Source organism: Nomascus leucogenys, chromosome 9 (assembly GCF_006542625.1).
Source record: "Nomascus leucogenys isolate Asia chromosome 9, Asia_NLE_v1, whole genome shotgun sequence".
NCBI classification, from domain to species: Eukaryota; Metazoa; Chordata; class Mammalia; order Primates; family Hylobatidae; genus Nomascus; species Nomascus leucogenys.
In genome coordinates, this window is record NC_044389.1 from 15,822,552 (window position 1) to 15,848,574 (window position 26,023).

At 39.0% G+C, this 26,023-nt stretch overlaps 1 protein-coding gene across 3 annotated transcripts in view; it reads right to left on the bottom strand.

Moving 5' to 3' along the window:
* Positions 1-695: 695 nt before the first annotated feature.
* NR5A2 (nuclear receptor subfamily 5 group A member 2) overlaps positions 696-26,023 on the bottom strand; it is a 157,382-nt gene continuing 132,054 nt past the window's right edge. For all 3 annotated transcript variants that reach the window (XM_003264519.4, XM_030818416.1, XM_030818418.1), the window contains one exon: positions 696-4,149. In XM_003264519.4, coding sequence (XP_003264567.2) covers positions 3,902-4,149 — 248 coding nt within the window. In that variant the 3' untranslated portion in view covers positions 696-3,901. The remainder of the gene's footprint in view (positions 4,150-26,023) is intronic.

Here is a 26,023-nt window from a genome sequence, read left to right on the forward strand (position 1 = left end):
CTGAATAGCTGAAACTACAGGCATGTGCCACCACGCCCAGCTAATTTTGTATTTTTAGTAGAGACGGGGTTTCTCCATATTGGTCAGGCTGGTCTCGAACTCCCGACCTCAGGTGATCTGCCCACCTTGGCCTCCCAAAGTGCTGGGATTACAGGCGTGAGCCACCGCACCCGGCCTATCTTTGCCTTTTGAAGCAAATCTGAAGTGTCCTCCTGGTCTAGAGACAGAATGGTGTAGTGTTTAAGAGTGTTGATTCTGGAGTCAAACTACCTAGGTTCAAATTCCCGCTACTCCTCTGACTAGTGTGTCGAATCCTTTTGTGCAAGGGGCTTTAGTATGAGAATAATAATACCTCCTGGATCTGTTCTGAAGACCAAGTAAATTAAGAAAGCACTTGGGAAAGTTATCAGGACAACATAAGCTCTACAAAAAAGTGAGATGCTATTTAGATTTTTCTGCTCATTGATTATAACAGTAAATGATATAAAATAACTTTGTTTCATGTGTAGAGATGATGTGCAGATTGAATTTAATGCTTCAGGTATCCATGGAAGGACAGTCAACCACTCTAGAAGTTATCTAGAGGGAAAAGTATCTATTCCTGTGGGATTCTTTTGATTTCACTCCTCGTCAAGTTTCTTACTTAGAAGCTTTAGTATTCAATAGAATGAGGACAACATAAAAACTTTTAAAAATTATCAGGCTGGGCATATCAATATTTATTGAAATACTGAAAAAAAAATCCATTTTGTTGAGAAATTCCTGGCAAGAACTGACATGACAATATGTATTTCATTGATACAGTAAGAAAACATCAACAAGTAACCGACTTCACACTCTAAACATTGCATGGATTCAAGTCCAAGGCAGCTGCAGATCTGTGATACAAATAATCAGACATTACAGATTGTCTGTTTACAAACATAGAGCAACTATAATAAACCAAGTTAAGTTAAAAACCTTTATATTTGAGTCTGCTTTTACCGGTAAATCCTGTAATTGATAAGGCAGTTGCTAAGTAAATGCCAGGTTACAAATCGGCTAACAATCAACATTAGAGAAACTTCACTTGTCAACCTTGGGTGAACAGACGCTGGCTGTGACGCTTTCTTGCTTATCAGCTCCTGTCGTTGGTGTGATCAGCAGTGTGGATGTAACCCACTGTGTTGCCCATCTTTCTAATCGTTCTCATGATTTAATCTACCAGGTTAACAACATACCAATATGTGACATTTTTTAGGTTTAATTTTCAGTGGGGAGTACTGTATCTTTAAAATAAGAGAACATAGATTTTAAGAGTCAATGTTAGCCAGGTGTGCTGGCATGCACCCCTAGACCCAGCTACCAGGGAGGCTGAGGCGGGAGGAATGCTTGAGCCCAGGAGTTTGAGGCCAGCCTGGGCAACATGTGAGATCAAGATCCCACCTCTTAAAATAAAAAATAAAATAAAATAAACATCAACATATTTGTTTTTTTGGCAATGTTAAAGACCCTCCAGATAGTTATGGCCAAATATTATAATTGTCTCCACCCACATTACACATGCATGATAGAACTGTTTCATTATCTGTTGACAACACCATTCTTCTCCATGTATCTTCTGGCCAACTTGTTTTTCAGCTGGGGAGGGCAATGATGCTGCTGTTCTCTGTAATGCTTTGGGTATGAGCTCTGATCGGTGATTTTGCATTGTCCTTTGAGCCATGAAGATAACACGGGTGACTGAGACTGCGAATGAGTCGATGCCCAGCTTACCTAATGTGTACCCTTCATGTGGATGAGTATTAGAGGTGATTAATAAACGTAATAAAATAATCCTCTTTGTACACACAAAAGTAATAACTAATATCTTTGGTATACAATTTACAATGCTTGGAAAGGAAAACCAGGTAAGACTCCACCTTGTTAAGTTTACTTGAAAACCAGAGGAAGCTACAAGTCACATAATTTACAATAGATATTAAATAAACTACAGTAGGAATGATGAAGATTTATAGACATTTAATCAAGTTGAATGATTTTAATTCATTAAGACTCTTCTATGTCCCTGAACTAAGTTCCACTAACTTGAAGACATGCTACAGTAAACACATATATTTGGTTTCTTCAGTCTTGGCTATATCTTATACAAAGGTGAAACCAAGGAACAATAAATTAGCATCATAATTGTCTACAGTTGAAAGTATGATATACAATATAAATACACTACTCAAAAGCCAGAAACATTTATGAAAAAATTAAGGGACTAGGAGATACTTTTATTTTTTACAGTTTCTACAAGTGATTGTGCCGCCGATAATCTCAAAAAAATTAAAGTCTAAACGAGATTCCCGTTTTTGATTTTAGTGTCTCACGACATAGAATAATTAAGTACTGTTAAAAATAATTACCAATCAGGAAAATAACATTAAGGAAATTACCGCTTTTGCTATTTTGTTATATCACAGATCCCCCTGCCCCTCAGGACCTAAAGAATGTAAACACTATATCTTATTTGACTTTAAAGTATTAATACTTTATTTTAAACAAATGTTGATCCACATCTGCACAGCTACCTTTTAAAATTGTGAAATAAGGCAAGACTTTCATACCTGTGGCATCGCATGTTAATAATACTGATAATAGTCATTTGAAGAATTTGCTATTCTTTGTCCTCCCATATTTGTTCTACAGCAGACTTTGGTCTATGACTTAGAAAGGTCAGTATCACCCTCTTCCTTTCCCTTTGGGCAAGATTTGAATTACTTTAATATCTTTCCAGGCCACATGTAAAAATCAGCATTTCCATCCCAAATTTTGAGGATGTTCAACTGCAGCAAGAATGAACCTTGAGTCAATACATCACCTCATCCTTTCCTTTCTCTTTGCAGAGATTAACATGCATCAATTTTGTTTCCAACTACTTAGAACTGTGACTATTTGACATCCTAGCAAAATATGTTTAATGTTTTATTTTTAAATGAACTACAAACCTGGATGATGGAAAAGACTGATGTATACTAACAAGACTTCCTGCCAGAAATTTTTTATGAAATCCAACAATGCCAAAGCCACATTTCAGCAACAGTAGCAGAAATAAGCTCTAAGTTGCTTTAGCTATGGAGCATTTGCGTTGAAAGTTTGTAGTCATTTCCCTTAATATTAATTAACACTTATATAAGATAGAAGAGGGATACTGCCTGCATTTTCTTAACATCATGAACACGTGACAAAACAAACCTCAGAACATATTTAAAATGGCAAGCTAACATATTAATAGAATTCCCTATTAGCTGTTTGCAGGTCTAAGACACAGACACTCAAAATTAGGCTGTTCATGATTTGGTGGAGCTACTACTGGGTGTGGCTGAACACAGGTCTTAGTACAGATTCAGTGACCACAGGGCAGAGGTGTTGGGGCCTTCAAAGGAAGAGGGAGGGGCTATTGTAGGTACAGCTGATGCATTCTTGAGAACTGTTTCAGTTCAGCTTTACCATGGAGGAATCCTGTAAGCTCAAATCCCCCGCTGTATAAGCCTAATTAATACGATTAGTTCCTAAATTTCTTCATAGCGGAGATCAGTTTAAATATACAAGAACTGTTCTGTCCGTTTTTATTCTGATGGTGTTGGTATCCATCTGTGAGTTCAATCCACTCCATTACAATGTCTTTTATATGGAATCCTCTGGGGATGTGAAGCCTTTGATTCACAGTTTGCAATACAAATACCCTGATACATCATTTATTTGCTATTAAGTATTTGATTATTATGCCTTTTTAAATTCAATATCTTTAAAGCAAGTTTTTAATTAGTGTTGCTTGGAGCAGTTCAGAGTACTTTTTTTCTTCCTGTTCTTCTTCCCCCTCCCCACTCCCCCAATCTCTTTTTGTTTTGAAAGGAGAGCTCCTAGGGGTTGTAACTTATGCTCTTTTGGCATGCAACATTTCAATGAGAAGGTTATTATAGGGCACATCCCCGTTCAGGTGCTTGTAGTAGAGGTATTCTTCAGCCTGCATACTGATGGCCCGGATTTCGGGTAGTCGAAGAAGTAGCTGTCCAAATTTCTCTGTCTGCTGCGGGTAGTTACACATTGTGTAGTCCAGAAGGGCGGCATTGACTTGTTCCTGGACACCTTCTACCAGCTGGAAGTTTTCAAGGTTTTTGACATCTGCATTAAAAAAAAAAAAAAAGCAACATTTCAATATCATTTTAATTCCTGTTTACTAAAGCAATGTGCTCAATTAATGGATGTATTTTCCTTTTGACATAAACATACTTTACATGCTGCTGAATATTCAGTAAACCCCACTCACCAAGCTTCCTGGGAAAAGGATCACAAAAGAGCTTTAGAAGAATGTCTTGTTGAAATTCTGCATATACCTCAAATCAATTAGACACCAATGGATTTTGAGCAAGGTCAACTTTTTTCATATCTTACAAAAGGAAAGGTTTGAGGATTCCTAAAGTAGAGGGATCTTAATATATTGCCAGCAAATGAGTCCCTGGAGAAAGACCTATCTTAACCCAGTATATTACACAATTCATATAATTCTGTATTAATTTTTCTGACCCAAGGTGAAATCTGTGTCCAGGGTGTGATGTAGTTAATTCTAATAAAAAGTGACAGGATTCTTGTTGCTGTTTGACATTTTCTAAATGATTCTGAAAGTCTTTGACTTGTCTAGCCTATGCTAATGAACCATCTGGTACACTCCAGTGACTGCCAACGGAATATTCGCTACTGGGAACTCTCTAAAATATATATCTTGGTGACTAATGATCTTTATCAAATGAGAGCCTTGTCCTTTAGGCAGAACACAAGCCAGGATGGTCGGTGCCCTTTAACCTGCATGTGGTTTCTAAAGTCTGATGCTTTGTGTTTCTTTTTTTCTTCTGGTCACTCATGTAGAGAAGATGAGCAAAGGCATTTCATTCTGCCTAACTCCTGATGACTATGCAGTTGTTTTTAGACATCTGCCCTAAAGGTCCTTATAAATACTGAATAAGAGAGAAAGCCAGAATAAAAAAAGACAGACTGACATACAAACACACACACAGACAATAGGCAAGGGAAAATGGTATGCTGGAATTTCTCTTCTGGGGTTGATTTATGTTAACAGTATGACTTTTATATGATGTGTACATAGAAGCCTCTGGAAAAAACAGACAGATACGTGTGTGTGTTTACATACACCCATGCTCAGAAAGTAAACAGATGCAGCCACCCTGCCCTGCTTTATTTTCTAATTGGACAAAAATAAATAAGAAAGAGATTCCGAAGAAAACCACACAGTACCAGGACTAAAAGGATAGATACTAAACTCGGTTGAAGTAATTCATATCCACTATATACTGCTTTTGGCATTATCTGCTGTTGAACTTAACCTACATATGTGTACATGTCCATCTTGTTATTTCTAAATGGCTTTACACTGGGCTGTCATACATTCGCTGTTGAAGTGCGTTCAGGACAATTTCAGTGTTTACATTTGGGCCATAGCTTTTTATTAAACATGCTTCCCCTTTCCATCCCCAAGTCTCCGACCCAAATTAAAAACAGTGAGGAATTAGTACTGAAATAGCTATGTAGAGAGTTGGTACCACATCTCTTTCAAAGCGATACGGGAGACTCAAACATATTTGATTATTCATTAATGAGTTGTATAAACAGATAAATACTACACAATAAGGAGCTCTGCGTCTTCTGGTGGCATTTAAATTGGCAACCACATTGGTGTGCTCTGGACATTTTACACATGAGGCACTTTACAGTTAGTAAAGCATTTTCTACCTGTCTTATTTAATATATTTTTAAAATGATTTTAAGTTACTTAAAAATATAAGTATGACTATGTATCCAGAGTCACACTTGGTTCAAAATTACAAAATATAAACAATCAGAAATACCTTCAATATGTCGTACCTTGGTACATGACAGAAAAATCTACATTTGTTTTGCATCATAGTGATTAAAACATGACTATTAAAAAATCTGAAATGCAGTATTATTTTATGCTACAGTGAAAAATACTCTCACCAGCAAGCAAAGCCAGTAACAGTCAGAGATTAATAGAGAGGATGTAGAAATTTGCATAGAATTAATGTAAAATGTAAGAAAAATGAAGAACACCCTTTTTAGAAAGTTGTTTGACACTTTCCTTTTTTGATAATTGTATTTTTTTGAGAATCAGTTTTAACATTGTGTGATAAACTATGCTGCTCTGTTAAGGAAAAACAAAAAGAAGGAAAAACTACCAACAAACATAAAACAAAGGCTAGATCATAAGTTTTGGTTTATCCACTTACTATTATAGAATGATAATTTAGAGTCCTCAGCTCAGCATTCGATGGTTAATTTCTTTCTTTTTTTTTTTTTTTTTTTTTTTTGAGGCAGAGTCTTGCTCTATTGCCAGGCTGTAGTGCAGTGGTGTGATCTTGGCTCACTGCAACCTCCACCTCCCGAGTTCAAGCAATTCTCCTGCCTCAGCCTCCCGAGTAGCTGGGATTATAGACTTGTGTCACCATGCCCAGCTGATTTTTGTATTTTTAGTAGAGATAGGGTTTCACCATGTTGACTAGGGTGGTCTGGAATTCCTGACTTCCAGTGATCCACCCACCTTGGCCTCCGAAAGTGCTGGGATTATAAGCGTGAGCTACTGTGTCCAGCCTCGACGGTTAATTTCTATGAATACTGGTCCAAACTGACACCCTTTTCCCCCAAAAGTTTGGAAATACATGCAATTTTTCTTCTGGCAGGAAAATATATAGGTGTCTCATATTTTGGCTAAATATACTATTTTTTGCTAAAGCTGATCAGAATTGAATCCACACACCTGAATTAATTATCCCATTAAGCTATTTTGATGAATGTTATCATGAAATAATAAAACATATGCTGCTAATTGTCCCAAAGATTCTTACTTGCTGAATGTCTATTTTGTTTCTACATCTATACACATGGCAATGATCCTGAAGAAGTTCTGATTGAATTCCTCTCATTTACTGACCATGCCGTTCCAGGATCATTGCTCTGCTGCCTGCCTCGGTGCTGGCTTCTGTCTATTTAACTGTCCATTTCCCTATGCAGACCGTAAGCTCCTGGGGATAAGGGACATGCTTTAGTTCAGCCATCCCCAGGGAATACACCAGTAACTCTTTGCTTCACATTCTTGGTGCATTTGTCCAAGATTGATACAATTGTGAATTTGACCTGTTAAATTATTTCACAAGCCAATTTCCTTTTTCTAACTAGAAACTGATTTTCAAAAATTTGGCATAAATATAATGGATCTCTCCCTGAAATAAAATACTGTACTTTACATATAATAGTGTTTTCTATTCAAAAAGTCCTCTGATGAATCCTTTTGTGATCTGAATAATCAAGTTCTAATTTACATGTTTTGCATATGAGGATTTTCACTGGTCAGTTTTGTGTTAAGGGAAACGTGGCTATGTTCTCATTCGGATTGGAATCAGTCCCTGGGATGCTGCGGACTGGACCTGACAGACAGGTAGACCCTGGATTTCCCACTATAATCGAGGTAGTTCACACAGTTCACAAGGACCTAAAAGCAATGGAAAAGATTAAGTGCCAAAATACAAATGATACCACCTCCCAGAAGACCTGGAATTTTCACTCGTTTATGTGGTTCACTTGTATTTACTTTTTAGGAAGAGTTTAGAAACTTAAGTGTGTTTCCTCAGTACTCATGGAATTAGTGTTGATGAAAATGCATGCCTTTTCATGAAAATTAAAACATGAATCTCATTTAAATAGAAATTTAAATTCTCAGGACGTGGGGATGGAAAGGGGAAGCATGTTTAATGCAAAGCTATGGTCCAGATGTAAACACTGAAATCATCCTGATTTCCATTTTCTCTGGAATGTCCCTCCAATAAAAATCAAGCCCTATTCCATATTAAGTAATGAATGGTAGCTGGCAACTTGGGACTCTGAACTCATCTATAGCAGGAGTCTCTAACAACAGAAATATACAAGTGAATTGATATTAAATTATATGAAAAAAACAAAATCTAGACAAATGATTACATGTTCTGGAGTTCCCAGAAATATATGTTTTTGAAATTTGCTGTTTGGTTCTCATATTAAATAGCATTTTCCCACATCTGGATTTTAGCAAAAGACCCCCAGCTGGAGGAAAAGAGATGGATATGAGATAAAAGTTTCCACCACTTCTTCTGTGGCATTTTAGGCTGGATTGCAAAGGCTCCTGCATTTGGCACTCTGTGTGTTCCTTTGAATTTATATAAGCTTTATTTTCATACAATTTAAAAACACCAGTTAATAAACCCTATCATTACAAATTCTGAGTTGGAAATAGTATGTAAACAGACAGAGGCATCCCCAACCCTTTCTCTATAGCCTTTAAATTTTGATGACTGGCAAGAGCATTTTGTGCTTCTCCTCTTAGTATCAATCTCTTATCATCTATTCTACTTTATTCACTCAGGGACTAATTACCAACTTTTTATATGAGGCAGCATTACGATAAGCTCACAGTGGGGTGTTCAGATTTTTTCCATCCTTATTGGAAAGTAAACCCTTAGGTCTTCTTGAATATATTATAGTGCTGACTTTTCAGTCACACACAACATTCAGGCTCTCTCTGAAGAGGAAGATACTCATCTCTGCCTCCTTGGTAGCTGCCATAATGGTGCAGCCTATAAACCTTGTCATTCAACACACTTTTTCAGAAATGGGTCCTCTGCTGAGCCAGGGGGCTGGGGGCTGTGAGGCTCAAATGGAGTGTATTGACTTTTGCCGATAAGGTAATTATCTTTGTTAATTTTTCAAAAGTGGGAAAAAATTCCTTAGTCTTTTTTGTCTTTTTAAAGATTTTAAATATTTTTTATTTTTTTTAAATTACTAATATTATTGTCTGATTTTTTTTTTTAATAAATAGGGACAGAGTCTTGTTCTGTCACCCAGGCAGGAATGCAGTGGTGACATCATAGCTCACTGTAGCCTTGAACTCCTAGGCTTGAGCGATCCTCCGGCCTCAGCTACTCCCGGTCCCAGTAACTGGGAGTATCTGGGATTAATTACAGGTGTGAGCTGGCTTATCTAATCTTTTAAAGGACATAAAGGTGGAAAAAAGAGGTACCGTTTTGCACATAGAAAATACTTCTTTTCCTTGAGGTCTTTAGAGAGACGACAATCTATAAACTGTCACACGATTTGCCTTCAAAAGGCCCTTTCCTCTAGAAAAGGAGAAAGAAAATAGATTTTCTGTAAGGAGCTAATGTTCAAAATTATTTTTTAAAGGGCTAAATTTGGATAATCTGTATAATTAATTTTGTAAGAACTTCTGGGAGTTGCAGAACATGTTCGTTCTTTCCATATGAACACAGTTCACGTTTAAAAAGAAATCAGGGCTGTATAGGGGTTGGGGAGGGAAGGGCAGGATAATTTTGGTGCTGACACCTAAACTTAGATTCTATTTCCAGTTTCCAGTAAAATCCGAAACTCTAGATTTTAAATTCATTCCCATAAGTCCCTTAGAATAAAATAGGTGTGTACACACACACACACACACACGCACACACACTAACCCAAGAGTTATTTTTACCAACTAGAATGTATAATTTTGTGATTTCATAGGCAAATTAATAATAAGAAAATACAGCCCTTGGCAGGAGCTGTCTACAAAAATGGAGGATCGCTTCAGCCCAGGAGTTCAAGACCAGCCTAGGCACCACAGCAAGACCCTTGTCTCCCCCTAAAAATAAAAATAAAAAGTTGGCTGGACGTGGTGGTGTGTAGTCTCAGCTACTTGAGAGGCTGAAGTAGGAGCATCACTTGAGCCCAGGAGTTCAAGGTTGCAGTAGGCTGTAATTGTGCCACTGCACTCCAGCCTGGGCAACAGAGTGAGACCCTGTCTCTTAAAAAAAAAAAAGTAGATATAAAGTGTATATACTATATATGTACACAGAAATAACAGGCCCTTACATCTGATTGGTGCTTTGTAGTTTACAAAACATTCTTAACATGCTTTATTATTTCACACCCTCGTGTATATACAATGTATACACATTCATTCATTCATTCATTCATTCAGTCTTAACAGCTCTGGTCTGGGTGTTGGAGATATGGAAATAAAAGGCACAGTCTCTGTATACAGTAGCTCAATTAATGTGATACAGATAAGCAGTGCCCTTACAGGATGGGCAGCTAACACAGGGTTCAAGAGAAAAGAGGGGTCGCTGGGGGAGGTGACACCTGAGGAGTTTTGAAAGATGAGTTAGAACGAGCTGAGCAACACACGGAAGAGAATGCACATCCTAGCAGACAGTGGCCTATATACAAACCCTAAAGAAGGAAAGAACAGAGAGGTCTTTGGTACACTGTTAAACAGCACAGCCTTTGTGGAGAAGGAATAGGTGGGCAAGATGAAGATGGGCCATAAGATTTAAGACCGAAGAGTGCTGCATGTCAGACAGTCTAGATTTTGTTCTGAAAGCAAGGCAGAAACACTGAATGGTTTTAGGAAAGATGGAAATGGTCAGCTTTCTGATTTAAAAAAAGCATTCTGCCAGAAGTGTGTAGAAGGGACTAGTGTGTGCAGGAGTGTGAGGGGAGAGCAGGCTCATGGAGGGAGACCAGCCAGGAGCCTGCTGCAGGAACACAGATGAGAAATATGGCAGCCAAGGAGGTGGGGAGGGACTTGAAAGGCATCAAGATGGTTGATGCAACAGGGTTTGTTGGCCTTGGGTTAATAAAAAGTAGGAGAGACAGAGAGAGTGAGGGTCCTGGATGGCTTCCAGGTGTCTGTTAAGGGAAGAAGGTGGTGGCCATCACCAAGGCAAGAGGAGCAGCAGATTTGAGAAGCAATACTTAAGGAGTCTAGGTACGGCCATGTTGAATTGAAGGGGCACATGGAATATTGGGTGAAGATGTCCATGAAATAGCCAGACATAAAGGTCTGGAACTCAAGAGAAAGGCTTGGGCTGGAGGTATAGATTTGGGACTTATCAGTGTACAGCTGATGGCTGATGGGTGAAATCCCAGGAGTTAGTGAGAGTGTGTAGAAAACAACTGGCCTAGGAGCGGGATTCAGGATAAGCTAAATTGTAAAGGATTCTATCCTAGAAGGTGTTATAGGTATTATGAAATTAAGAATCAGAGGGATTAAATGGCTTTCCCAAGATCTCAAAGTTAGTAAAAATGAGGGAGGAAATAACATTTACCAAACACCAATTAATGTGACAAGTGTCTTTAACATACGTTTTCTCATTTAATCCTCTTAAGAATCTTATGGAGAAGTTATTATTAATATCATTTTCCCGATGAAAAAACAGAGGCTTAGAGGGGTTGAGAAACTCATCTAGGATTTTAATGCTAGTAAGAAGATCTTGAATTTATGACCAGGCCTATCTCACTCTAAAGTCCTTGTATGCTCTACCACAAGACTTCCCTCTGGCAGAGCAGGAATCTGAACCCTGCAGGGCTCATTATTTTAAAGTCCTGGAGTTTTTTTTCCCCTATTGTGTCAACGCCTGCAAGTTTCTGTCACTTGCTGGAGTTGGAGAATGGGAAGTGCTGGTTAGTCAAGTAGTTCCGTTTCTAAAGGGTCTCATGATATGCCAATGAATGGTTTTCAGATAATTTGAATGAAATAATATACATTTGACATTTAAATTGGCATGTAACACAACTTAATGTTTGAGATTTTGAAGGAAATTTAACATCTTAAATGCCACAAATCACTATTATAAATAATTGTCTCATGATGGAGACTGAGCACAGTCTAGTGTCATGGGGCACCTTTGTGGGGACTTCTCTGGACAAGCCCCACCCTAACCCCTTCCAATTGTATTGTACAGGTGCCAAGGCTAAGAAATAAGAATTTCTCCACTTTTGCCTTTTTTTGTATACATGGTTTAGAAAAAAAGATTCCACGGATCAAAAATGTTTGAAAACCACTTGATTTTGTGGTACAATACCAATGTTCAAAGGGAATGGTGGTCTACTCTGGTCTCTGTCACACCGAAGACATTATGCTAAGTGAAATAAGCCAGTCAGAGAAAGAAAACACTTATGAGTCCACTTATAAGAGGTACCTAGAGGCACCTGTGTCAGATGAATTTGTCTTGTTTCAAATTTATAGGCACAGAAAATAGAATGGTGGTTGGCAGGGATGAGGGGAATGAGGAACAGAGGTTGTTGTTTGATGGGTATAGAGTTTCAGTCTGTCAGATAAGAATTTTGGATATTGGTTGTATAACAATGCAAATGAACTTAACACTACTGAACTGTATACGTTTAAATGGTTATGAAGAAAATGTATGTCCGTACAAAAACATGCATAGGGATGCTTATAGCAGCTTTATTCATAATTGCCCAAACTTGAAAGCAACCAAAATGTCCTTTAGTATGTGAATGGTTAGACTGTGGTGTATCCAGACCATGAAATATTATACAACACTAAAAAGAAACGAGCTGTTGGCCCATGAAAAGACATGGAGGAAACGTAAATGTGTATTACTAAATGAAAGAAGCCACTTTGAAAAGGCTCTATATTGTATGATTCCAACTGTGTGACATTCTGCAAAAGACAAAACTATGGAGACAATAAAAAGATGGGTGGTTGCCAGCAGTTGGTGGAAAGAGGGATGCCTGGGCAGAGCACAGAGGACTTCTAGGGCAGTGACACTACTCTGTATGATACTGTAATGGTGGATACATGTCATTATGTGTGTCCAAATCCATAGAATGTACAACACCAAAAGCGAGCCCTACCTACCTAATGTGAACAGTGGACTTTGGGTGATAAGGATGTGTCAATGTAGCCGCATTCATTGTAAAGGTTCCACTCCAGTATGGAATGCTGACAGTAGGGGAGGCTTGTGCTGGTAGGGGAATGCTGACTGTAGGGGGGCAGGGGTTATGTGGGGAGTCTCTGTACCTTCTGCTCAATTTTGTGGTGAACTTAAAACTACTCCAGGGCTGGGCACGGTGGCTCACGCCTGTAATCCCAGCACTTTGGGAGGCTGAGGCGGGCGGATCACCTGAGGTCAGGAGTTTGAGACCAGCCTGGCCAACATGGTGAAATGTTGTCTCTACTAAAAATATAAAAATTAGCTGGGTGTGGTGGTGCACACCTGTAATCCCAGCTACTCAGGAGGCTGAGGCAGGAGAATCACTTGAATCCGGGAGGCGGAGGTTGTACTGAGCTGAGATTATGCCATTGCACTCCAGCCTGGGTGACAAGGGTGAGACTCCGCGTAAAAAAAAAAAAAAAAAAAAAAAAACTGCTCTAAAAAATAAAGTTGGCCAGATGCGGTGGCTCATGCCTGTAATCCTAGCACTTGGAGAGGCCAAGGCGGGTGGATCACTTGAGGTCAGGAATTTTAAGACCAGCCTGGCCAACATGTGGAAACTCCATCTCTTCTAAAAATACAAAAATTAGCTGGGTGTGGTGGCTGGCACCTGTAATCCCAGCTACTCATGAGGCTGAGACAGGAGAATCGCTTGAACCCAGGAGGCAGAGGTTGCAGTGAGCCGAGATCGTGCCACTGCACTCAAGCCTGGGCAACAGAGCAAGACTCTGTCTCAAAAAAAAAAAAAAAAAAAAAAGCCTATTAAAATCTATGGAAAAGTGGTTAAGATGGTAAATTTTACATTGTGCATATTTTACTATAATTAATGTTTTAAATGTAATGTATATGTCAGTTTTTAAACATAGTATAGTGAATACCTATGAATCCACCACTCATCAGGAAGACCAGAACATGGTCAGAGCCCTTCAGGCTATCTGTGTGTTCCTTGCAAGAACGAATTCCTGATGCCCCAGAGGTGATCATAATCCAGAATTCTGTATTTCCGCTAGGCCGTTCTTGCAGTACTATAAAGAAATACCTAAGACTGGGTAATTTATAAAGAAAAGAGGTTTAATTGGCTCATGAACCTGCAGGCTTTACAGGAAGCTTGGTGTTGGCATCTGCTCAGCTTCTGGGGAGGTCTCAAGAAGATTAAAATCATGGTGGCAGGTGAGGGCGGGGCGGGCACATCACATGGTGAAAGCAGGAGCCAGAGAGAGAGAGTGTGTGTAGGGAGGTGATACACGTTTCTAAATTACCAGATCTGGCAAGAACTCACTATCACCAAGACAACACCAGGCCCTGAGGGACCTGGTGTTTTGGGTCATGACCCCATGATCCAAAGACATCCTACCAGGCCCCACCTCCAGCATCAGGGATTACAGTTCGACATGAGATTTGGGCAGGGACAAAGATCCAAACAACATCACCTGTTTTCTTATACCCCTAAATGATGTATTCTTATTATTGCTTGTTCATGACTGAACTTACATTATGCATACATTTGTCTAATTTTGAAAACTGCCAAGCTGGGTGCAGTGGCTCACGCTTGTAATCCCAGCACTTTGGTAGGCCAAGGCTGGGGGATCTCTTGAGCCCAGGAGTTCAAGACTAGCCTGGCCAACATGGTGAAACCCTGCCTCTACAAAAATACAAAAATTAGTGAGCGTGGTGGTCTGCGCCTATAGTCTCAGCTACTTGGGAGGCTGAGGTGGGAGAATCACTTGACTCCAGGAAGCTGGGGCTGCAGTGAATCAAGATAGTGCCACTGCACTCCAGCCTGGGAAACAGAGTGAGATCTTGTCTCAAAAAAAAAAAAAAAAACAAAAAAAAACCAAACCAAAATTGCCCATCACCCCCACTAGAATGCTAGAATGAAAGCTGTGCAGGCAGAGACTTGGTCTTACGTGCAGCTGTATTCCTAGTGCCTGGCCAGTACTCAACACAGAGGAGATCCTCAGGAAATATGAGAATAAACTTTTTTGTTTAAATTCTTGCCCTAAACCAAAATTTTTCTTTTTTTCTTTTCTTCTTTTTTTTTTTTTTTTTTTTGCCTTTGACATGCTGCTATTCTTCCATATCAAATTCATGGCCGACTTTATTTTTATTTTGTGTAGAATTGTTTTATAACAGCAAGTGAAAAGCACAAACTCCATTATAGATTGTACTTTCTTGGGAAATGGATTCAAAGAGGACTTTTTGGCTGGGTGCTTTGGTTTGTAGTGCCAAGCCTGCTTGTTTTTCTCAAATCCTTTGGACTTTTCCATGTGTTGAACATTTTATTTCAGTGTGTTCAATGCTTTCACCAGCTCACTCAGTGACCCACATGGAAGATTGCAGAATATAACTTTATTTGGTTCTACACATATGACTGTTTACTATTTACTAGATATCTCTACCTGATAGCTAGGGGGCATCTCAAACTCACAGTGTCTAAAATGTAGCTCAATCTGTCTGGTTTTCTAAACCTGCTCCTTCTCCTGCTTTTCTTATACCAATGATTGGACTAAGAATCCATCCCGTTACCCAATATCTACCTGGGATTTCAAGCTTGAGACCCAGATTCATTCACGACTCCTCTGTCTCCTCTTCTTTTCCAATCCAGCCATCACCAAGTTGCTGCCTCTGCTTTCTAATTGCGTCTTGCATCTGTCCTTTATTCTCCATTGCTGCAACTGTAACTCACCTCTGTTCCTTATAACTGATTCCTCCAATATTGTCCCCGCCTCCAAATGCATTTTCCTCACAACAGTATGAGTGATAACTTTAAATGTGAATCCTATTATGTCCTCTAGTACCCTCTACTTAAAATCATTCAATGGCCCCCCACTACCCTGGGTTAAAGATTAGAGACATTTATCTGGCCTGTTTATCTATCCCATTTTACTTCACCCCACCCACCAACTTCTTTCAGTTTCTTGAATGTACCTCGGCCAGTACCTAGAACTTTCTTCCCCTAACCTTTATTTGGATAATTTTGACCAATCTCCTGGGCCTCGGCGCAGGTATCATTACGTCCAGGAAGCCTCCCGGAAGTCCTCTCTGCTGTGAGTCTACAGCACACTCTACTTGCCCATCATGCAGGGCATTGGGTATTACATGGTAATTTCACTGTCAATTATGAGGACAGGGATATGTCTATCTTGTTAATTATAACCGTTCCCAGGCCTAGCATAATGTCCGGACAAAGGAGGAGCTCAGTTCACATTTGTCGAATAAGAGAATCCTTTTTCTCACTTGTTTCACACGCCAGTCTTCTCGCTTGCTTGTCTGTGGAACATCTTCCACATATTTGCAATCGCATCTTCCCAGGCAAGCTTTTCTGGATTCTCCGGTTACTGGTTTATGCCTTGCCTCTCCTGCTAGATTGCATTCTCTCAGCAGACAGAGATTCTGACTTACGTTTCTTATTTCCCACACCACACAGGTATAGCACCAGACACATAAAAGACAACCAATGCATTTATTATTGAATTGGCTAATTTGTATTCAGTGCCCATGAATACAAAGCATATGCAAATTAATTCAATAAAAATATATTGAGCACTTTCTATGTGTCATACCCCCAGCTATTAGACTCTTAAGCAATTTTAAAGTTCCTCACCTTGTTAAATTCCTAACCAATTTCAAATATAACAAAGCTCTTTTCCTATAATGTATCTCTAGAAAAAGTGTAATTTGATTCAAAATTGAAGTAATTGCGCTCAATAAGTAGAAGGAAAAACATTTGATATGTTTGATGTTGTGAAGTGGTAACCTGGGTATTTTCAGGAAACCTGTATTTTGGGGTTGTGTGCTACATCACGGGCATAGAGCACTTCCATTTCCCCTCTGTATACACATTTGCAATTTGCTTTCTAGAATTCTTAGGGATAAAAATGAGGACAGAATGCTATAAAGGGGTTTGTGAAACAGATCGTACATTGTATCAACTTCTGCGTATCAGATGGTAGTAGAAACTACATTAAAATATACAGAAAATCAAAGAAAAATAAGGCCTCTGGCTGGAAATCAATGGAATATTCTGAGCCAGGAAACAGAATTTAAAGGGATATAGGATGAGGCAATTTCCTAGTTTGCCCCTAAACCTCAAATAAAGTTGCATTTAAAATAGATTTAACAATAAGGCCAAATACATACAGTGTTTGATGAAATAGGTAGCATGCAGAATTTCAAGCTTCAGACACAACTGCAGCTGCCTTGGCTGGTCTTGGAGGTCTTAGTCCTTATCCTGCTAAAGACCATCTGCTCCCAAAGCATAGGAAACATCCACATTCGTAAAGAGCAGCCCTCCCTCACAGAAAACCCCTTCACTATTTTTGTTTTTTTTTTTTTTTGTACTCACGTCCTAAAACAGTTTTTGAGCCATCACTTTGTATTTGATTTCCATTCAGAAACTTTGGTGGTTTTTGCAAAGTTTTATTCTCTTAGAATAAGATATGAGGTTCAGTTTGTTCAGGTGGCAAGTCAAGACTATGAATAAACCAACGTTATCATATGAAAGAGAATTAAACAGGCAGATCCAAGTGGGGATATATTAAGCCAAATTTAAGCTCCAGTTGTTGAATTTAGCCCATACTAGATGTCTGGTTTGCCTCGGGATAAATTCAGCTTTCCAGCTAATCGAATGAGGAAAACTGCCTCAGGTATGATAAAATTTACAAGACAGCGCTGTGGAACAGTTCTTGTTAAAAATATTAGCTTAAAGGCATTCTTATCGTCTTTGGGATGAAGACTGTATTTGCATTTAATTATTTGATTTCAAACTTTTATGAACTTGGATCAAATATTAGCTTAGCCAATTAAAATATTATTTTGTGTGAGTGAAGCTAAGAGTCCGATTCAGCTCCACTTTCTCAGCTTTGGTAGTGCTCGACATGTTTCTTACTGACTTTTGGAGAGATTATTTCAAAGAGAATCTTTAAAAAGGTAAATTTGAGAATGTAAGTGTGCATTTAGTGGACAAGGTGCTATCTTCAGAATAAACCGTTGACTGGAAACACTTCTCCATGCCACAGCATCAGTCTAGACGACAAAAGATGTAGTCTTCTAGATATTTCTACTCACACAATCAATACTCCTTCATAATTCAGCATTTTAAAGAAATCCTCTTCATGTAAACTATTCATGATACTCCATGGACATAGTGCAGTTGGGATTGCCAGCAGCAGCTTCCTGTTTCTAGGCTTTGTTCCCTGCGGAAGGCAGGCTAGAGCCCATTGTTTTCAATCCCCTAGGTCTTAGAGGGTAGCAAGGGATACCAGCTCACGCAGAAAAGGGACATGGATGATAGTGAGGAGGGTGCCATGGGGAAAATAAGTCTACGTGAAACTAAAGAGCAGCAGAACACTCTTAAAAAAAATCTTCTCAGACCGGGCATGGTGGCTCATGCCTCTAATCCCAGCACTTTGGGAGGCTGAGGCGGGAGGATTACCTGAGGTCAGGAGTTCAAGACCAGCTTGGGCAACATGGTGAAACCCTGTCTCTACTAAAAATACAAAAATTAGCCAGGTGCTGGTGGCTCGCGCCTGTAATTCCAGCTACTTGGAAGGCTAGGGCATGAGAATCACTTAAACCTGGGAGGTGGAGGTTGCAGTGAGCCGAGATCACACCACTGCACTCCAGCCTAGAGGACAGAGTGAGACTCTGTCTCAATAATAATAATAATAATAATATAATAATAATTAATAATAGCAAATAATTAAAACTTTTCAAAATGAAAATGTTGAATGAAAGCATTCAACAATCTACAAAATAACCAGTTTATTTGGTATAACGTGTATTACTCAGATCTCAATGCCAGCAGTTGACTGGGCAGGAAACTTCATAAAACGTTTGCTTGAACTTAGTACTCAAGCACCAAGGCAAAGTTATGATAGGACTGTCTGGTGCCAGAAAGACACAGGTGAGGTCTCTACTGCCCCACTGTGCTCTCACCCAACCCCAGTATCCCTGGGTGATGTGGCCCTGGGTGACATCTTTGCAATGAGTTGGCTTCATACCTCCTGTGGAGGGGTAGGATTAGATGTGAATGAAGGGAAACATCTGGAGAACCTCTGCTTCCCTGGGCCTCAATTCTCATCTTGTTAATTTAAACAGAAATTGGAAACCAAGATATGACTATAATATATTTGTTGTTTGAAAGAATAAGTATTCATGATTTTAAAAGAATCAAATACATGGCCAGACACAGTGAGTGGCTCACACCCGTAATCCTAGCACTTTGGGAAGCTGAAGCAGGAGGATCGCTTGAGGCCAGGAGTTGGAGACCAGTCTGATATAGTGAGATCCGATTTTGACAAAAAATTTAAAAATTAAAAAAAATTAGCTGGGTGTGGTGGCATGCAGCTTCTCAGGAGTCTGAGGCGGGGGGATTGCTTAAGCCCAGGAGTTTGAGGCTGCAATGAACTGTGATCGGGCCATTCTAGCCTGGGTGACAGAGACCCTGTCCCTATTAGGAAAAAAAAAAAAGAATCAAACATATTAAGGTCAGGTCAATACCAGAATGCAGAATAGGATAGGGAATTTTGCTTTCCTAACAGCAAGAAATATACTATATGGCAGCACCATGATGTTTTACAGTGTTGGTTGATGGTTCACTAAGTAAGACTCAGCACCTTGAACTCTATGCTACTTCAGAAATTGTATTTAGGTTTATTTTGGATAAGAAGCTTAAAGAATGCCTTTCTGTGGAGGTTGCAGCGAGCTGAGATCACACCACTGCACTCCAGCCTGGGTGACATAGTGAGACTCTGTCTCAAAAAAGAATGCCTTTCTGTTTTAGCCTTTGAGTGTGTAACTGATGAAAAATAAATTCTATCTAAAGTCAGCAACAGATCAGAAATTCAAGGAATGAAGAGTATTATTAATGTATCACCAATTTTAACATCCAATTTTTAAATGTTGAAGATGTTTTAGAGGTATTTTATAAAATGTAGGCTAATCGTGAATTGTAATTTCTGAGAATAATACTTTATGTTTATGTCATTCTTTGAGTTTTTATTAAACCCCTTGCATCTACTTTATCTCACTTCTGCCAACACCTTTGGCAGGTCTGGTACTATCTTTTCAGAGACAGACACACAAAATAGATTAATTGGATTGGAGAAAAACTAAGTATTTTAATATTATATCTGATGCTCCCAACTCCTTTTTAATTGTGCTGTGTTAACCATGTTACTTTAGATAAAGCATTAGACTGAGGTTACTAAAATTGCATTTCTTTAAGTATATATAAATTCAGCTTTTTGTTGCCAAGTTGAAATGTTCTGAATTATTGAAGTTTATTGTACTTGGTACATTCTGTTTCTATTTGTGCTAAAAGTAATACATCACAATCAGTAAAATTCTTGCAATTTTATGCCCATATGTGAGAACTGTTACTATCTACATTCATTCTAAATATCCAATATTTTATTAGTTTGTAGAGTTAAATTAAAGCTACTCTTTAAGAGCTAGATATACTTGTTACTTATTGTTACATCATTTCCCTTAGCCTATTAAAATTCTGCTCAGTAAGATCGGAGGTTGAAATGAAGGGGGAAAAATCATGCAGTGGATCAACACTGATTCTGAATTATTTGCTTGAAAAATGAAAAGAGAGGGTCTTTGGAGTTGAGAACTATGAGAGAAGGGAAACTAGTTACCTAACAAGATCATTAAAGCCAAATACTTACCAATTTTTGGACAAAACAAATTAATAATTCATTCAATTGCTCAGGGATATGTATTTGTATGTGAAAGACAGAAAATCCATATTTCCAATTTGTTTTGTATTTGTGTAACCATGTGGCAGAGAAAATAAAAAGAAAGATTATTCTAAGAACTTTTGGAGCTTGAAACATTTTGCAAAAGAAGTTTTCCTATTTTTTTTTTCAGTGTAATGATAGATTTTGCTAAGACAGTGATAATAGTGATAGTAAGATATCTTATTTTCTGATCATATTGGTTTTGTAAGTGCTATGCTCAATTCTGAGGCTTGCATGGAAGGAAACTAAGAAAGTGTGGTCACCATTCCCTTTCACACCCAGAAATCATTAATTCAAGTGTGGAAAATTGTTTGGTTTTTGCAGCTTAATTGTAGTCAACTCCTGATTATTTAGCAGAATTATTGATACTTGCATTTCCACAGCTCCAAAGAATAAAAAAGGAAGTGATTTTAAATCCGCGAACACTGCACTGGCCATAAGACATTGAAATTAGTAAATTGCTCTAAGTCTCAGTTTCCTCATCTTTTAAATGTGTTTTAATAGGAATTCCACAAGGTAGGACAGTGCCTGGCTTATAAAGTATCATCTGTTTCATCTTTCTGCAATGATGACTTAATAGAACAAGAAATATCTCTTCCACCTTTGAAGTCCACCCAGTGCTATTATAAGGAAAGGTCAGATATGATTTATCCCAAGCCTAGTGTATCAGTCAGTATATACAGAGAGTGGCTCTGTTAAGATGTCGGCAATATAGATGCTCCGACTTACGACGGGGTTATGTCCCAATAAGCCCATCGTAAGTTGAAAATATTATCACAAATTCATTTACTACACCTAACCTTCTGAACATCATAGCTTAGCCCAGCCTGCCTTAAATGTGCTCAGAACACTTACATTAGCCCACGGTTGGACAAAATCATCTAACCAAAAGCTTATTTTATAATAAAGTGTTGAGTATCTCGTGTAACTTATTGAATACTGTACTGAAACTAAAAAACAGAATGGGCCAGGCGCAGTGGCTCACGCCTGTAACCCCAGCACTTTGGGAGGCCAAGGCGGGTGGATCACGAGGTCAGGAGTTCAAGACCAGCCCGGCCAAGATGGTGAAACCCCCCCTACTAAAAATACAAAAATATGCCAGGCGTGGTGGGGGGCACCTGTAATCCCAGCTACTTGGGAGGCTGAGGCAGGAGAATTTCTTGAACCCGGGAGGCACAGGTTGCAGTGAGCCAAGATCGTGCCACTGCACTCCAGCCTGGGTGACAGAGCGAGACTCCATCTCAAAAAAACCAGAATGGTTGTGTGGGTACTTGAAGTATGGTTTCTACTGGATGTGGATTGCTTTGCACCATCGTGAAGTCAAAAAGTTGTTTCAGTAGTCATAATATTCTGAGTTGCTCTGACCTCTCCCCTAAGTGAGGATGCAGGTTTGCTGACGTTCCCACAACTCTGGGTGCCACTCTCTATGCCCCCTACAGAAGCCCTCCGTGGAGTTTACCCTATACAACTATTACTGTCTTATGGTGATTTTCAAAACTGTGTTAAGGATGTAAAACAAAACCCCAGACTCTTCACATGAGCCCCATGGTGGCTCAGTAAATATACCCACAGCAAGTTCAAAGGCAGCCCAGGACCACTCATAATTCTCTAAGTTTCAGTTGGTAATAAAGCTTTCATCTTGGGAAGTAGTGGATTTAAATAACTGTTGAAAATTTGATTTTTGGGCCGGGCGCAGTGGCTCACCTCTGTAATCCCAGCACTTGGGGAGACTAAGCGGGTGGATCACTTGAGGTCAGGAGTTTGAGACCAGCCTGGCCAACATGGCGGAACCCCGTCTCTACTAAAAATATAAAAATTAGCCAGGTGTGGTGGCTGGCACCTGCAATCCCAGCTACTTGGGAGGCTGAGGCAGGAGAATCACTTGAACCCAAAAGGCAGAGGTTGCAGTGAGCCAAGATTGCACCACTGCACTCCAGCCTGGGTGACAGAGTGAGACTGTCTAAATTTTTATATTATCCGTGGATTCAGCATTGTCCTTAATCCTCCATTAACAGAAGGAAATCAGGAATAGCTTTGTAAGTTCCAAAATAGTGAAATACATCACAAATAGCAAACTGGTAGTTGATCTGGCAGTGGCCAAAGCCAATGATGACTTTACAACATCTCACTTCTACATGAGGCTTTTTCAAGATTTTAAAGCAAACACTTCTTTAAGGCATGAGACACATCTTTAAAAACCAATTCTTGAAATGTCTTTCTCCAAGTCTACTGTATAATTATTAAGTGACAACTCTATCTTTTATGCTTCATTTTAAACTCAATGAATGTGCCATTTCGATGCAGAAAGTTTTTTAAAGAAAAAATGCATAAATGTTAGATTGTGTGCACAGAACAACTGTTTATCTGATGTGATTATTATGGATTGCATGCCTGTATCAAAACATTTAATGCTATCTCAGTATTATCAATGTTAATCCCACTTCTGCATTGGTTGGTGGTGGAAGTGGGATAAGAGCCTAGTACTTACTCTCACTGTTCAGATGACCTTAAGAAGTCCACTGGATTCTAAAGTTTTGCCCTCACAAGCTGCACTTCCACCCTCCTGAAGCTTTGTTGAATCTTAGTCCCGGAGTTGTAAACACAGATATTCCTAAATCTCAGTTCACAAAGGGGAACCACCCCTCCTTGGAGGCTGGAATGTATAGAAACCTTGATGGGTGGGTAAAATAAAAGCATCTTTTTAAGCTTCTGAGAGAGCTTCCAGCCACTAAGACAGGTGCCAGAAGAGGAGACATGTGGGTAGATAGCAGTCAACACGAACTGGACATTAGTATGTGAACAAGCAGCTTACTGACTTGTCAATCATCATCTCTCAGAAGATCCTTCCTGTTTTGCTGAAACTCTCATAATGCCTTTCTTTTTAAAAATTTACTTATTTATTTATTTTTAGAGATAGGGGTCTCACTATGTTGCCCAGGTCAGATTCAAACTCCTGGCCTTGGGTGTTCCTCCCGCCTCAGCCTCTGCAGTAGCTGGGGCTACAGGCATGTGCCACTGCGTCTGGCTCTCCACAGCTCCTTTAATGATCAGTTTATCTACTTGCAAGTGGTGGACAGTGGTGGGGCCACCAGAGACCACCACCATCTCTCTGGTACTTGAATATCACCCCATTGCTCTCTGGTGACTCATCAGGGCTGGTGATTATTGTTATCAATTGAACCCAATGCACAGCCACAGGCTCCCTCCCACGCTGCAAGACTTTGCCTGTTTTGGACTAGAGGCAGTTAAGAGAGGATGTCAAGTGTGAGCCCAGCTATCAGTGAGTAGGAAGTCTAGCACAGGAAATAACACCATCTGTGAGGCTGGCAATAGCACACTCCCACACAAGTACTCTTAATCACGCTTACACACACACACAACTTCAGGACTGCTGAAACCACCCTGAAAGGTACATATATTGAGGAGCTGGAGGAAGCAAGAGCAGACAGGGAACCCCTGTGGAAGGAAAGATACTTCTGGAAATAATGTGGTGAAAGTGAAAAAATATATTTGTAAAACAAAAATATCCAAAATTATTTTTCTTACCATAATTTGCATAAATAAGAATTTGCATAAATTAAGAATGCAACTGGATCACAGAACAACATTTATGTCAGTGCAATTCTAGAATCCTTTTTTTGACATATGAACTGATTTTGTTCTTTTTTCTTAATTAGAAAATTCAAATCTTACATGATTAGGGAATGAAATAATTATAATCATAATTGTCTTTGCTTTCATCTGTGTTTGATTTTCTATCTACTTCTCTTTCCTTTTCCTTTCCCTCCATCCCTCTATCTCCCCACTCCATACCTTTCCTCCTTCCTTTCATTTTTTCTTACTTAAAGAAACTAAGTACTTGCTCATACATTATTGTCTCATTCTTAGTACATTTTCAATTCCTGCTTAAAATGAATTCTTTCACTATACCTGTTTTAAAAAATGTATTAAACAGCTACTAGATGTATAGATGTCTAACCAGCAACCTCTCTGGCAGGGAGCCGTAAGGTTGATGGCATAATTACTGTCATTCTGGATTTCCCCATTATTTTGACCCTATAGGGCTTGGAACAGCTGGGTTGGAAAGCCCCTACTGTGCATAATATCCTGTTCTGGGTTTTCTGCCAGAGCTCGTACCCTCTTTTGACTGCACATCACAGCAGTGCAGGGATGCTGCGACATTCTCAGAGAGAACATTCTCCTATGTGGCTCAGGGGAAGCACCAGCTTATTTGGTATTAGGGTTCAGTATGTCATGGAAGGATTTCTTTTTAACTATGTGAAAAAAAGCATGTGGAAAGAATGTACTTTTAACAGGAGCATGAGTGCTACCTTGAGGAAAGTGTTAGCTGAATTCACAGAGAATCTGTAATCATCCAAATGCTATTCTACTCTACTTAGACTTCCATTTCTTGTAAGGACAACTACTCTAAAGTAGGCTTTAGATAAGTACTGCTGCATATAAGTAACATGCAAAACACCAGCCAGGAAAGTAGCAAAAGGAATAAATCAAAGCAAGAATGTAATTAAGATTGGCAATGCATGAATTATTTTCACTGTTTTAATTGTCAGGGACACTGGCAAATAGAAAGGCTAACCTTGCAGATGTCACTGCTACCTGGTTTGCTGGGGAAAAGAGGATCTTCCTCTTGGGCTGTGGTGCAGGAGAGAGCCTGTTGCCAGTTTCTCAGCATCCTCTGATGAAACCAGCATAGACTAATTAATCTTTTCACAGTCCTTGCAGAGCATATCTTTTGGAGCATTAAACTCTCAATGTAGTGACCATAGCTGAATGGCAGTTCATTCTGTTGTTAGAATGTCAAAGGCAAATGCAGAATTCTCACGTAATTTTTGGGTGTGTAGAACCACTTAATAGAAAAAAAAAAATCCACAAAAGTTGGGAAAACTATGAAAAAAATGGGATATTTGAAAATTTTATCATTTAAATATTCCTCCCTTCCCCCTAAAACAAAACAGACGCCCCAAAAATCAAACCACTTGTTCAAATTCATCAGTATTTTAAAATGGTATTTTGGGGAAGTTAACCTGGTACTCAAGGTTTTAGTTTGTTTCCTGTTTGTTACTGTAATATTTCAAAACACGTTTTTGTAGTTTCTTAACATTCTTATATGAACATAAAAATTATCAGGCACAAGTTTTTGCCTTCTTGCTAAATATATTATCTCTAAAGATAAAAAATAACTGGAGTTTGGACTTGGATCATAACAGTAACATATGGAAAACCTTTATGTAGATCATAACTATCAGAAAGTAATGAACTAATTACTTAAATATATAGATCTGAATACATTCATTGCACATGTTAAGATTGGGAATTCCATGGGATTTACGATTTGTACATGGTTCAGATTCAGGACTTGTTAGGATTTGCTATGGAAATCTCCTCTTTATGTTGCCCAAATTGATGCTGAAATGCTAGAGAACTTCTGAGGCC